Source organism: Musa acuminata, chromosome BXJ1-4 (genome assembly GCF_036884655.1).
Source record: "Musa acuminata AAA Group cultivar baxijiao chromosome BXJ1-4, Cavendish_Baxijiao_AAA, whole genome shotgun sequence".
In the NCBI taxonomy this organism is placed as follows: domain Eukaryota; kingdom Viridiplantae; phylum Streptophyta; class Magnoliopsida; order Zingiberales; family Musaceae; genus Musa; species Musa acuminata.
The window spans coordinates 3,964,339-3,976,342 of NC_088330.1; the positions used below are offsets into that span (position 1 = coordinate 3,964,339).

The window sequence follows — 12,004 nt, forward strand, 5'->3', positions numbered from 1 at the left end:
TAAACTCCATGTTGTGCAGATGTGAGTGTGTTGACCACATGAAATGTTTCTCAGGTAAAATATAAGGCATCTCGTTCTACTGATCTGCTCTAGAATAGTAGGTCATACTTGAGTCAAAAAATTCTAACCATGACCTGTATTAGTTGACATACGGGCACAAAATAGTTCTTTCTTGAAATGCCCATATCACTGATTCAGGTCTTCAAGGAAGCATTTATACATCAGAAAAAAAGGAAAAATGAAGTTGAAATGGAGAAGCAACAGCTCATAAAGCCTAAGCATTATGCCGAGTGACATCATGACAACAGGGTTAGCCACAGTTAATCACTGGCTGTCGAATCTTCCGTGTCTATTTCCTTTTCATCTCTGATACCACTCGAAACCAGAACTTCATCAGAAGCTAGGTCAGGAGAATCTTGGAGCACCTGTCTCACTGTTGTCTCCTCGGTGCTGATTGTTTCCTCACTAGGGTTTTCAGCAGTTTTGTCAACCTGGGAATCTTGGAGCACCTGTGTCACCGTAGTTTCTGTGCCAGTTGTCTCTTCATCAGGTTGTTGGAGAGTTTCATCAACTTTGTAGTAGACCTGATACCAACAAGGAGACTTAAATCACTGATAGAACTGATCCACAGATTGACAGGTTTATGAGGACATAGAGTCTGAGGTATGACAAACATACCACACAAGTGCGTGCCGGAGATAGGATTTTGAATGAGTTGGGACGGTTGTTGAAGTTTGTTTCCGAGACTCCTGGTATTCCTTCAGGAGATGTAAAATGGTCTATATCATGGCCGACCTACAACATCAGGTAATTATTACATTTCAATCGAATTAGTGGAGAAATGGAGTCAAAACTCTCAATGCTCCTTTGCACTACACGAGACATTTAATATGCACACTTCTCTGGCATTGCCTAATTGCTATGTTTGGAGACATCATATGTGGTCTAATTTTTCTTGGGACATTAAACATAAATTGTGACATAGAGAAGACATGCATAGATCTTGCAGGACAAAATGGGACTCACGACCTAAACAGAGATGAGAAGTTGTACAAGCAATTCATGTATGGAAATGTCATCTTACTCTTCCATGCCCACCAAATTCAAAAGCATCACTATCCAATGTGACCCTATACTTTCCTGGTAAGTCGCACCCAACTTTATATCTGCATTGCATGGAAAGGAGTGAGACACTGAGTTTATATATTTCAACTGAAACTTAACCTTTCATGTTACTGAGACAGTTACCCGCTATAGGTATTCTCAGGATGGAAATTGAACACAAAAACCAAATCTCCACGTTCAAAAACAATTACCTGACATGGAGAAACAATTGACCAATCTCTCTTAAACATAACATGAAAAAATAATCCAAGATAGATAAAGAGAGTCACATCAAGCTGAGCCTTATTAAAGTACTTGATAAGGTGGTTTTTAAATGTAAACTAAATCAGCACAATAAAACCTTAAGAAAAAGACAGCAGGAAAAAAGCGCAGCTACACCACAGTCAAAACTTATATTAGTGACCAGTCACTTTAGCTAATAAAGACCACAATTGTTGATTGCAAGATTCTGGAATCAAATTCCTCCAAATTATTCACCATTACCCAATTCTGAGAGAGACTTAGCATCATGATAAGATTGTTCTACAGCTGCCTGGGTGATAAGTCATGTATTATGGGGGTAAAACTATGTACACTGCTAATGACCTTGCAGTGGTGATAGCCTCATGCACTATGTTCACCCTTTTTCTAAGAAAATAACTGACATACCATTAAACTTTGTAGGAACAGTATTATGAGGTTTTCTACAGCTGTTATCATTTTCAAGGATGCAGTCTGTTCATGCAAGGCAGTTTAGTGCCTTCTAGACTGCTTTGCCATTATTGTCAATATCGCATGAACAAAAAAAAGTTGATGCAGTTAAGATGTTCTTTTTCCAATATATGGATGCTGTGGATCTCGGATGAACAAAGAGACACTTCAGGTATCTCATCACAGATAGCCAGAAGATCCAAAGGAAATAATAACTTTACATGTATAAGCACTAACATGAAGGTTTAATCTGAACCTATAACCCTCTGTGTAGCATAAATGGAAAAACATATATTTGACAGTATAAGTGAAATGTACATTAAAAATTAGTGTAACTACAGTTATGCATATATGTAAGGCTAAAGGATAAATAAGAGACATCCAAAGAGGAAAGATGATCACAAATTATCCATCTTGTTTTTACCTTATCCTCTTCCGATATGCTGCTCACTATCTGCTTCTCTGATGCAAGGAAGTGAAATCTATCATCAAGCAAGTTCATTGCTCTATCAAAGCCATTCATGTGCTGGTTTGATGTCAAGACCATAACAAATAGGTATTGTCAAAATTCTATGAGAAACAAATCATTAGCAGAACAAAGAGAAACAGGTATACAAATTTTAATACGGATGAAAAGGAAGATTAACTGAAGGCTTACGTTAATGTAGGAGGAATGCCTCATGTTATATTAATAATATGCATGTTATTTGTCAACAGTACTAAGGAAACGTCAGAGCTACTTCTGGATCAGCGATTAACTTATAAATGCCGTAACTAATAGCTTTAGGAGATATGAAAACAAAATTTAAATATTACCATCATACCAAAAGACAAAACAATGACATTTAAGCATATAGACCTACAGTAAATAGATTGAGCTTTAATAAAACTTGATATGACTGGAGAACTGATTACAGTATACACTGATATATAGAAGGACCAAAATTACAATCAACAAAAAGTAAAAATAGCATGCTCTTACAAGAATTGGGGTGGCATAAACTAAATGGATGCATTCAACTTGCATGTATGAAAGTAAAAGATTCCACTGGCATGAGGGAAAAATGCGATCATAAATAACAAAGAAGGCTGCATACTGACCTTGTATCTTAAGTGATCAGTGTCAACAAGGTTCCACTGGCGTCTACACTTATCATAGCTCCAACCATTGCCTTCTCTTGGAAAGTCAATCCACTCCGGATGACCAAACTACAAAATCATATCAGAGAAGATGATAAAATGCCTTTGTGCTAGAACACAAGCAAACATTATAAGTTATGCATCTTAAGAGAAGAGTTTAGAAATGCGGAATTGTGGATTATGTCACACTTGAATGGCATGTGACTGTTAAAGGTCAACAAAAACGAAAATAAAAATCAATAAATTGAAAGTCAATCACATGCTGGCCAATCTCTTTAGGAAGGATGAAGGTCTATTTTATACAGAGTATTTTATGAAAACCCAATAGATCATTGGAAAATAATGAAAGCATAGGCTTGCTAAATGAATAAATTGACAAATTACAAGTAACATAAAGTTAAAAATTTTGGAATACACAAGAATACTCAATTAATATAAGGTATTGAAATCAATATTTGAAATACAGTCCAACCGGTTAGTATGGACCAGTATTTACACCAGCCCAACAACCAACCGGGATGCAGAAAAATAATTGTCCAGTATGATCTGATGAGAGCTATACTGTTTGATAAGCTAACCATACCAAAGGTAGGTGGTAAGCAGATTGTTATAGAATTGTACTAAACAATAAAATTCATCTAGTATTGGTACCTTTTCTTTTTTCTTTTGCTAGATGCTACTGCTATCCTTTTTTCATTTTATTTATTTTTATCTTCATGTCACATCTCCTCTCTCTCCCCCCTCCTCCATACATGATTAGGGCAGTGTACCAGTATTGTACTAGACCAAAATTTTAATCCATGACCTTATAAAATGTATTTCTATAGATTTCACATCATATTTCACTTACTACGTGTCGTTGAGTCCGGAATTTACCAGTTTGAGTCGGGTTTCAATTTCTGACATCAAAATGAGGTGAACTTCTATTTTTCCTCTTTTACCTGATACTCATTAGCAATTAACATCCATGATGCACACTTCTTTTTCTTTGTAATTTTAGAGACAAAATACCAAATAAATTTTAACACTAAACCAACCGACTCAGCTACTTTAACATCATCAGATAGACACCTCTCTTTCTCCGATATGTGAAGGTTCTTGGTATAATAATGTAAACTTATATGGTAAAATGCTATTGCATGTCGTAACAAGAATTTAATGATAAAAAACTAAAGAATCATTGGCACGATACCTCGTTTCCCATAAAATTTAGGTAGCCTTCACCCCCCAAGGCCATTGTTAGGAAGTGAATCATCTGCAGGTTCAATACTGTTAGCTATGGGAAGTAAATAAAGAATAGTTGGTGATAAAAAGCTGAAATGCCAATCATATGGGAAAAATATCTGATCTATGAAGTGAAATTATCTAAGTGATGACATAATTACACAAACCTAACAAAGAAAGGAACTGAAGCTTTCAAAATGCCACTTCTGAACTTTGACAAAAAAATAATTTGTATCTAAGAAACAGACCTTGTGAAGTGCAATCCCTCGCTCAATTACAGGTGATGCAGGTTCCAAATCAGACATGCCTGAATACATCACCTTGTCCATGAGGAGGAAGGAAATTGTTTTGTCTCCAACAATGGCCTGAAAAAAAAAAAAAGAATGACCCTAAGGAGTTCCTTAAAACAGAAGTTGGACAATAGTGAATTCCTATTTATAAGCATTTGTAGTGTTGGACAATAATGAATTCCTATTTAAAACAGAAACTTGACAGTAGTTTCCACTTTCCAGTTTGTTCAAGCTATTATTGATCTTCATTTATTTCGACTAGTGTTAGTATCACTGGCAGTACATATATTATTTGCCGTAGCACCGTAGAGAAGTGTTTTATGATATTGTGTTCAATTAGGTAGTTCACCCCTACTGTGAGAAGAAAATGCAAGGTGTTAGATATTGCATAACCACTTCCAACTTCAATCTCTATATCAAGGATATGCAGCTGTTCAATCATGACATCAGTATACACTGAGTTTTGGCTACATCCCAGTCAAAACTCATTTCGCTTGGTCTAAAATCAGATTGGCAGAAACCAAGCCAATTTTGGTCCAGTTTTAGGCCAAAAGCCAGACAACAGCTCAGAAAACTTCTGAAGAAAATGAAAATTTACAAGCTATGAACACATTTTCCAGCCCATTTTTCATTTCTTCCCATGTGCCCACTATCCCTAAGGATTTGTTCCAACTTCCTCAAATCTTTTATATTATATTCTATGTAAGTACGAAATAAGGATACCAATTCTAATATCACATATTTAAGGTGTAAACACTTCATTATATTTATCTGAAATACGCAACAAAAATTTAGTTCAGGATCCAGTGTCTTCCAGGTTCCTTTAAATTTTTTATAATGCAAAATAGCAGAGATGAAGATGTCAAATCCTAGACTCCTATACATCTAGAGTAGACATTCCCTAGTATATCTACATGACATGATAGGAACGGCAATTTAACTCCACAGTCCAATATCCTAAATCCAAGATGCCATAGCTTGGATAACCAAATTAAACGTGAAGAGGTTTCTCCGCTGTCCTCTAGTGACTACTGAGGTCTGTACGTGTCAAAGCCATTTCTTCAGCACTGCAGTAAATACACTCATAATTAAATTTATTATTTTCTTTCATCTATAAGACTATTTACCATAAACTTAAGATAACTAAAGTCTTGATCACTTTTGCCATCGTCGTCATTGAATCTTTGAATCATATGAAATTATTCTTTATAAAAATTTCATTTTTAATTTTCATAATATTATAATATTATATGAATTTTCATGCTTTTTATTTTATGTTCAGTCTAACCACTGAACCTAATCTAGAGTTGAGTGCTAAAATTGTCCAAATATTTCATGCCTACCAATGATAGAAACTGTAAACAGAACTTTAAAGTCTGGCTATCACCAATTCCACTAATGGAAAATAAAAATATTTCAAAAATGGACTTCTTTAAATTACCTGATCATGACTCTCTGCATATGCTACACATTTCTCAGTGTATCTCCTGTTAGTCAAGCTCCAAACAATTTCTTTCATTGACCAGTCACTGTCCATTTTATTCTTCAAGAAGTCAATCCACCTATCAGGAATTGCCATGGCCAACCGATAGTCAAAACCTACTCCACCTTCGTAATCTGGTCGGCATAGGGCTGGCATACCAGAGACATCTTCAGCAATAACAGTGGCATCTGGCAAAAGGTTATGCACCAAGTGATTTGCCAGCATCATATAAACGACCGCATCCACATCAGTTGCCTCACTGAAATATTCGGTGTAGTTTCCAGTAAATACCATGTTAATTCCATGATGATGATAGAGCATTGATGTTACCCCATCAAATCGAAAACCATCGAAGTTAAATTCATCCAACCACCATCTTAAGTTAGATAAAAGAAACCTTAAGACTTCCCAATTAGCATAGTTGAATAATCGGCTATCCCATAGCTTATGGTAACCCCTTTCCCCATTATGGAAGTAGGAGTCTTGAGTGCCTTGTCCAACATCAAACCCGTTAAGACCATCAGTGACATTGTTGCTAGCGTGGCTGTGAACAACATCCATAAGAACTCGGAGACCTAAACCATGCGCCTTGTCAATCAGATACTTGAGATCTTCTGGTGTTCCTGATCTACTGCTTACAGCAAAAAAGTTTGTAACATGATAACCAAAAGATCCATAGTATGAATGTTCCAAAATAGCCATTAGCTGAACTGTGTTATAGTTATTTGCTCGTATACGAGGCAATACAGTATCTGCAAATTCCCTGTAAGTGCTTACACATGGTTCTGAGCTACTCATCCCAACATGAGCTTCGTAGATCCTTGGAGCTGCAGGTTTTGGAGGTCTAGAGTACTTGAAGATATACCTGCAGGAATAAGTCCACATTGCAAAATTTAGCATATATACTGTGAAACAAGTTACGGCAACCAAAACATTATGGGTAAACACAACACCTGACCTTTCTGAAGGTGGTGGATCCCAGTGAACTCCATCATAAGGAGCTGCAAATCGAGTAGGATCAACGGTGGCATATCTGATCCATGCTGGAATCCTATCAACCCAAATTCCATTGCCATGTTTGAACCTAAATTTGACCCTAGAATTGTGAGGAATGGATGGTTTACCTCCAGCATCTGGGATTTTAATATTCCAAACACCAAATTCATTTTTTTCCATTTTGTGGTTGGACCCATCCCAGCCATTGAAATCTCCAATAAGTTGTGCTTCCCTACAAAGTTAAAATGAAAGCTTCCATGCTTCATTATATGCACCTAGTATTATTGTGCAAAACGTACTTCTTAGTAATTAAGTCAGTTGATTCAAAGATAAGAGATTAAGTCCCTTTCTCGTGATTAAACAAGTTCTAAGTGGTCGAAAAGCTATATATTATTATCACCTACATAATGCCATTACATGTCCTTGGTTGTTATTGTAGCTGCCACCATTTATATTGGCTTTTACTAAAACAACACACTCAAATGCTGACCAGGTTAAATTATTTACAACCAGATTACCCTAATTTTAGTAAGCGTGCTCAAGACAATGCCCATGATTGGACTCCACAAGTTCAAAATTTATCACAAAATGCATATGTACAAGTTCAGAATGTAAATAAATGCCTTGACAATAAAACCAATTTTAGGAAATATAAAGAAAGCATGTGTTAGAATGGGAAAAACAGGACTCTTAGAGACAGCTTGAAGACTCACTGGGCAGCTGGAGCCCATTCACGGTAAACAATAGCATCTTGTTCTCTGTTGAATCCAAACTTGAGATAACCTACGATGTAGGAGCAAGTAGCCAGAGACCAAGTCCCAGGAAAACATAAGTTTGCGCATATATAAGATGCTTTAAACACAATTGACTTGAAGTATATATGCTTGATACCTTGAGAAAATTCTTCAAGACTTCCTTCGAATTTCTCAATCAATGATTTTTGTTCCACATATTTCTTTGACCTGTAAATGAGATGATCTTTAAAATTTTCCAGTGATGGATCCAAGTCAAATATTCCACAATGTTGAACATCCTCTTCAGTAGTTGTCATGGCTTGGTTCTCACCCAGAACACTTGAGATTGCAAAATCACGCTCAGCCTTAAAATAATGCAAAAAACAAAAAAATGGTTTTAGTATTTAACACTATAGGTAATGCATAAGTTCACCGTGCTTAAGAGAATATGCCAGAATTCATTTTTAATCATTTTCAAGAGATCAAATCACCTTCAAATTTATGGACAACCTATGCGGGCAGCAGAAAGGGTACTTAACAGAAAATCGTATAGATGAATTTGCCACCAGTGCTGACTGCAACTTTGCAAGCACATGACTTCTTGAGTCCTGTCAGCAAACCAAAATCAGATACAGATAAGAAGAGATAAATGTATTGTGCAACAAAATGAACTGCCTTCATGCACTGTCTGGTATTTGCATCAAACAATCTGCCCCATAATTCGGTAGTTAAAAAAGGGCAGACCCTTTTGATTCGTTAATGAAGATTAGTGTTAGCTTATTCCAACAATACACTAACATCTCCTCTTAAAATAATTTCGAATAAATGCAAATTCTTCGCAATAATCAGAGTATTTCCTTTTTTTTGGTTTACAATTGGTATGATTAATCATAGTCTCTTCTTTTGAGTGTTAGAATTGAATGCATGCATCTGAAAGCCAAATGAGTGTTAGAATTGAATGCACGCATCTGAAAGCCAAATTTCAAATGCATGCATGCATGCATCTCTACCTGACGTAAAGATATGAGTTATTTTTTCTTTTGGTCGACACTAGAGATGATTTGTGGGCCAAAAATCCACAACTATTTGCATCGCATAGTAACATTGATAAGATATGAATTGCTCCTAGTCATTTCTTGCTTTACAAATGATTCCACTCCACATGTGCATCACATGCATATCCCAGTCCTCGCCCGAGTCACTCCAGATCGATTCTCGATTGGCGACTCGCCGGCCCAGTCCTCGCCCAAGTCGCTCCAGATTGATTACCGACTAACAACTCGCCATTGAGGGGTCTAGGGAAGATCAATGTATGTAACCTTATCTTTAAATATGAAGCCTCCAATACGGGTCTAGGGAGGGTCAATGTACGTAGTCTTACTTTTAAATATTTAAATAAGTTGTTTCCATGACTCTAACCCTAGTCTTCCAAGTCGTAAAGGAGCAATCTTACCGTTATACCAAGGCCCACCCTCCCCATAATTAAGTAGTCTATAACATATAAAAACAAGGAAACTGTAAACTTCTGAATTTCCAAATGCTACCATCAAGCTTGCATACTTCTCATCCATGCTAGATTATCTAGTTTAATAAATCATCTTTAAAAAACATTATAGACTCCAATGCACAGAAACACTCATATATAGATCAAGTTAGAAAAGCCTTTCTATGCATATGAAACATTTCTTAGATACCACTTTTACCAAATAATCATACCACAATTATGATATGTCAGCTACACATGTGATGTAGAACAAGTTCATGATGAGTAGAGGAGACTTTTTTATTTGACAATAGAAGAAGGGAAGATAGAGGAAGGACAATAATCATAAAATGAAATGAAAAAAAATGGTAACTAATAGACTCACTTTCTCTCGACTAGTCAAGTTCCAATCTTCCAGCAGTTCATAACCATGATACATTTTGGTCACATAGGTAACTCATGTTCAGTTAGGCTGAAAGAATGAGGAATGGAACGAATCCATGATTTGATTTATTCTGCAACTCATGGAATAATTATCAAGTAATTGATATAGCAAGTGGTAGTTGATTTTCGTGGTAATAGTTAACTAAAGTGAAAACTAAAAAATACTTGGAATTCACATTTTGATAGCCACCATCCTAATTCAGCACAAAGTGAACACTCTCAGTATCATTGTCTATGTTGTTGACACCTGAATAGATTAAAAAAAGTGAAAGTCTACGAAAATAATAGGCATCAAGTGAGGTCAAAATGGCAAATCAAAAGATGAATAGGCATAAAGCTATGATGAGTGCACAAATGGGAGAAATAATACCTAACGACATTCTGAAATACATATATGAATAAGGTGACACGGAGCAAGAGAATAACAAAAGTAGCACAGACAGTCGTTAAAACCAATGATCAGATATCGGAATACATATAGAACACAAACATAAGAATTTAATATATTATACAACAAAATATGATCAAACCACACATCTTTAAGTGATCTAGCAACCTCCGACTAAATCCATCCAATGATCCAAAGAAAGGCTTTTGGCAAAGCCCAGAAGGTTAAACATGCCAAAGAAAAAGCGTCGCGGGGATACCAAAATCGCTCATACGGCTCACACCCAACATATCACTGGAACCATGAAAAAGCGCAATTGAATACCTAGCAACCGCAATTACGATCTTGCCAAATCATCATATGTCGAACATTTTGTGTTCAACCATGTAAATAACACAACGAAGTAAAGAGATTGCATTATAGCGTGAAAGAAAAAAGAAGGAAAGCGGGTTAATACTGAAAAACCAAAATCGATTTCTTCGACCCAATCTGAAGAAGCGTACCGACGTAAACATACAATGAACTTAGGAAAAAGAGCCCGCGAGCAAGTAGACGAAATAGAGGGGCAAATCACCACCAACTCCCAATCGAGAAAACAAAAAAGCTCAAGAAGCAACAAAAACCCACATGCAATTCTTGCTCCCTTCCCCACTCCCCTCCAAGAAAAGATCAAAATCGAAACGGTTGAGCAATCAAAGGGGGAACAGGAACAAGAAAAAGATCGTGCCTTTCGAGGGTGCGAGGAGGCTCGAGCGAGGAAGATCGGAGACGAAGAGCATAATAGCATCGTAATCTTCTTCCCTTCTTCTTTTCTTCACCACTGACACTGCTCGTTCTCGCACTCTGAGATGTCTTTCTCCTCTCCACAGCCTTACATTTATCGTTCCATCTCATTCCATTCTATTCCGTTACATTCGCCACGCAATCGAGGAGAAAAGGTCCATTTCCTTCAGACGTGGGGTCCGTCCCGTAGCTCTGCTTCGCGCTTTCGCCGTCATCAAGCAAGCAAGCAAGGGATGCGTGGGTCGCGCTCCCAAGGGGTCTCTGTGCATACATCACACGGCATTACAACACGTGTTACTCACGTGAGTGCTCGCTTGCGGACTCGTGGAAGTAAAAGACACAACTGCCCTCGACGATGGCGACATCACGTAAGGACAGATCTACGACTATGTTTGCAAACGAGTCGGATTACGTGTACGGTCGGAGTCCGAAGGACGAAGTTATTCTGTTCTTGGTTATGCTGTGCGGCGGAGTAGTGTAACGGCGGTAGGATGTAGCGGGCCTATCACGGGAATGATGAGTAGGGTCCAATGGTTTAATGGTGTTGCCCTAATAGCGAACAAGGAATGATGCGTTTTTAAGGGTGGCATGTTGTTGGAATAGTTTGATGGTTTCATGTGCAAGGATTAGAACCTCATTTAATAATTCCAATAGACATGATAATATGGTAAAATACTTTTAGGACACATTTCTGAGGAGAAAGAAATAGCAGAGCTCTGCTAGGGAGGGCAGCCATGGTAGCACATTCAAGAAGACATCAACAAAGCATGTCTCGGACTCTTTGCAGAAAGTGGGGTTCTCATTTCTTTTGATGCTATGAATCATAAGAAGCACGTTTCAGAGGTTGTCCCCGGAAGCATCAGAAACTTAACGACGGTAGCCTCCCTCCAACATATTTGGGACCATCCATACAAGCAATAATCTCACTCTTGTTTGTCCCCCATATATCAAAATAATGCACAGTAACTTTTGCTTTTCCAGTGAAATCAAAATATAAAGTGCATTAGCAGTATAAAGCTACCAGGAAGAAGGAATGGAACAAGAGATTACTTGAGCAAGTTGAGTTACTACTTAAAGATGAGGGAATAAATATATTGCTTTCTGGTTATAGTTAGATAAAGCATGCTGTGATGTATTTGCTTTTGAGTGCCATATAAAATATTTAAAATTTTAAAAATAGTATATCAAATGGGGGATAGCGTATTGAATAGTCCGAGTCAGGAA

General features: G+C 37.1%; 1 protein-coding gene across 3 annotated transcripts; it reads right to left on the reverse strand.

The window, feature by feature from the left end:
• Nucleotides 1–108: 108 nt before the first annotated feature.
• Nucleotides 109–11,019, reverse strand: LOC135642275 (1,4-alpha-glucan-branching enzyme, chloroplastic/amyloplastic-like). 3 transcript variants are annotated; one of them, XM_065158299.1, is made up of 14 exons: nucleotides 10,725–11,019; nucleotides 8,174–8,290; nucleotides 7,840–8,047; nucleotides 7,662–7,731; nucleotides 6,911–7,180; nucleotides 5,911–6,817; nucleotides 4,428–4,544; nucleotides 4,148–4,210; nucleotides 2,917–3,024; nucleotides 2,240–2,341; nucleotides 1,249–1,316; nucleotides 1,085–1,166; nucleotides 679–795; nucleotides 109–584 (listed from the first exon to the last, which is right to left on the reverse strand). In XM_065158299.1, exons 1-14 carry the CDS (start codon nucleotides 10,782–10,784, stop codon nucleotides 321–323), a joined length of 2,553 nt encoding a protein of 850 aa, XP_065014371.1. In that variant the 5' UTR covers nucleotides 10,785–11,019; the 3' UTR covers nucleotides 109–320. The 3 variants fall into 3 exon arrangements, with proteins under 3 accessions (XP_065014371.1, XP_065014358.1, XP_065014365.1); XM_065158286.1 differs by having other exon boundaries at nucleotides 7,662–8,047; XM_065158293.1 differs by lacking the exon at nucleotides 10,725–11,019 and adding an exon at nucleotides 9,551–9,695 and having other exon boundaries at nucleotides 7,662–8,047.
• Between the last annotated feature and the right edge of the window lie 985 nt (nucleotides 11,020–12,004).

What these genes read in the sequence shown, in the direction of transcription:
- LOC135642275 (XM_065158286.1), bottom strand. Translation starts at nt 10,784, where the DNA reads ATGCTATTATGCTCTTCGTCTCCGATCTTCCTCGCTCGAGCCTCCTCG. An exon ending in TAAATTTTATGGGAAACGAG is followed by an intron (nt 3,025 to 4,147) that starts GTATCGTGCCAA and finishes ATGATTTTGTAG; the next exon opens with TTTGGTCATCCGGAGTGGAT. An exon ending in CTCCGGCACGCACTTGTGTG is followed by an intron (nt 585 to 678) that starts GTATGTTTGTCA and finishes TGTTGGTATCAG; the next exon opens with GTCTACTACAAAGTTGATGA.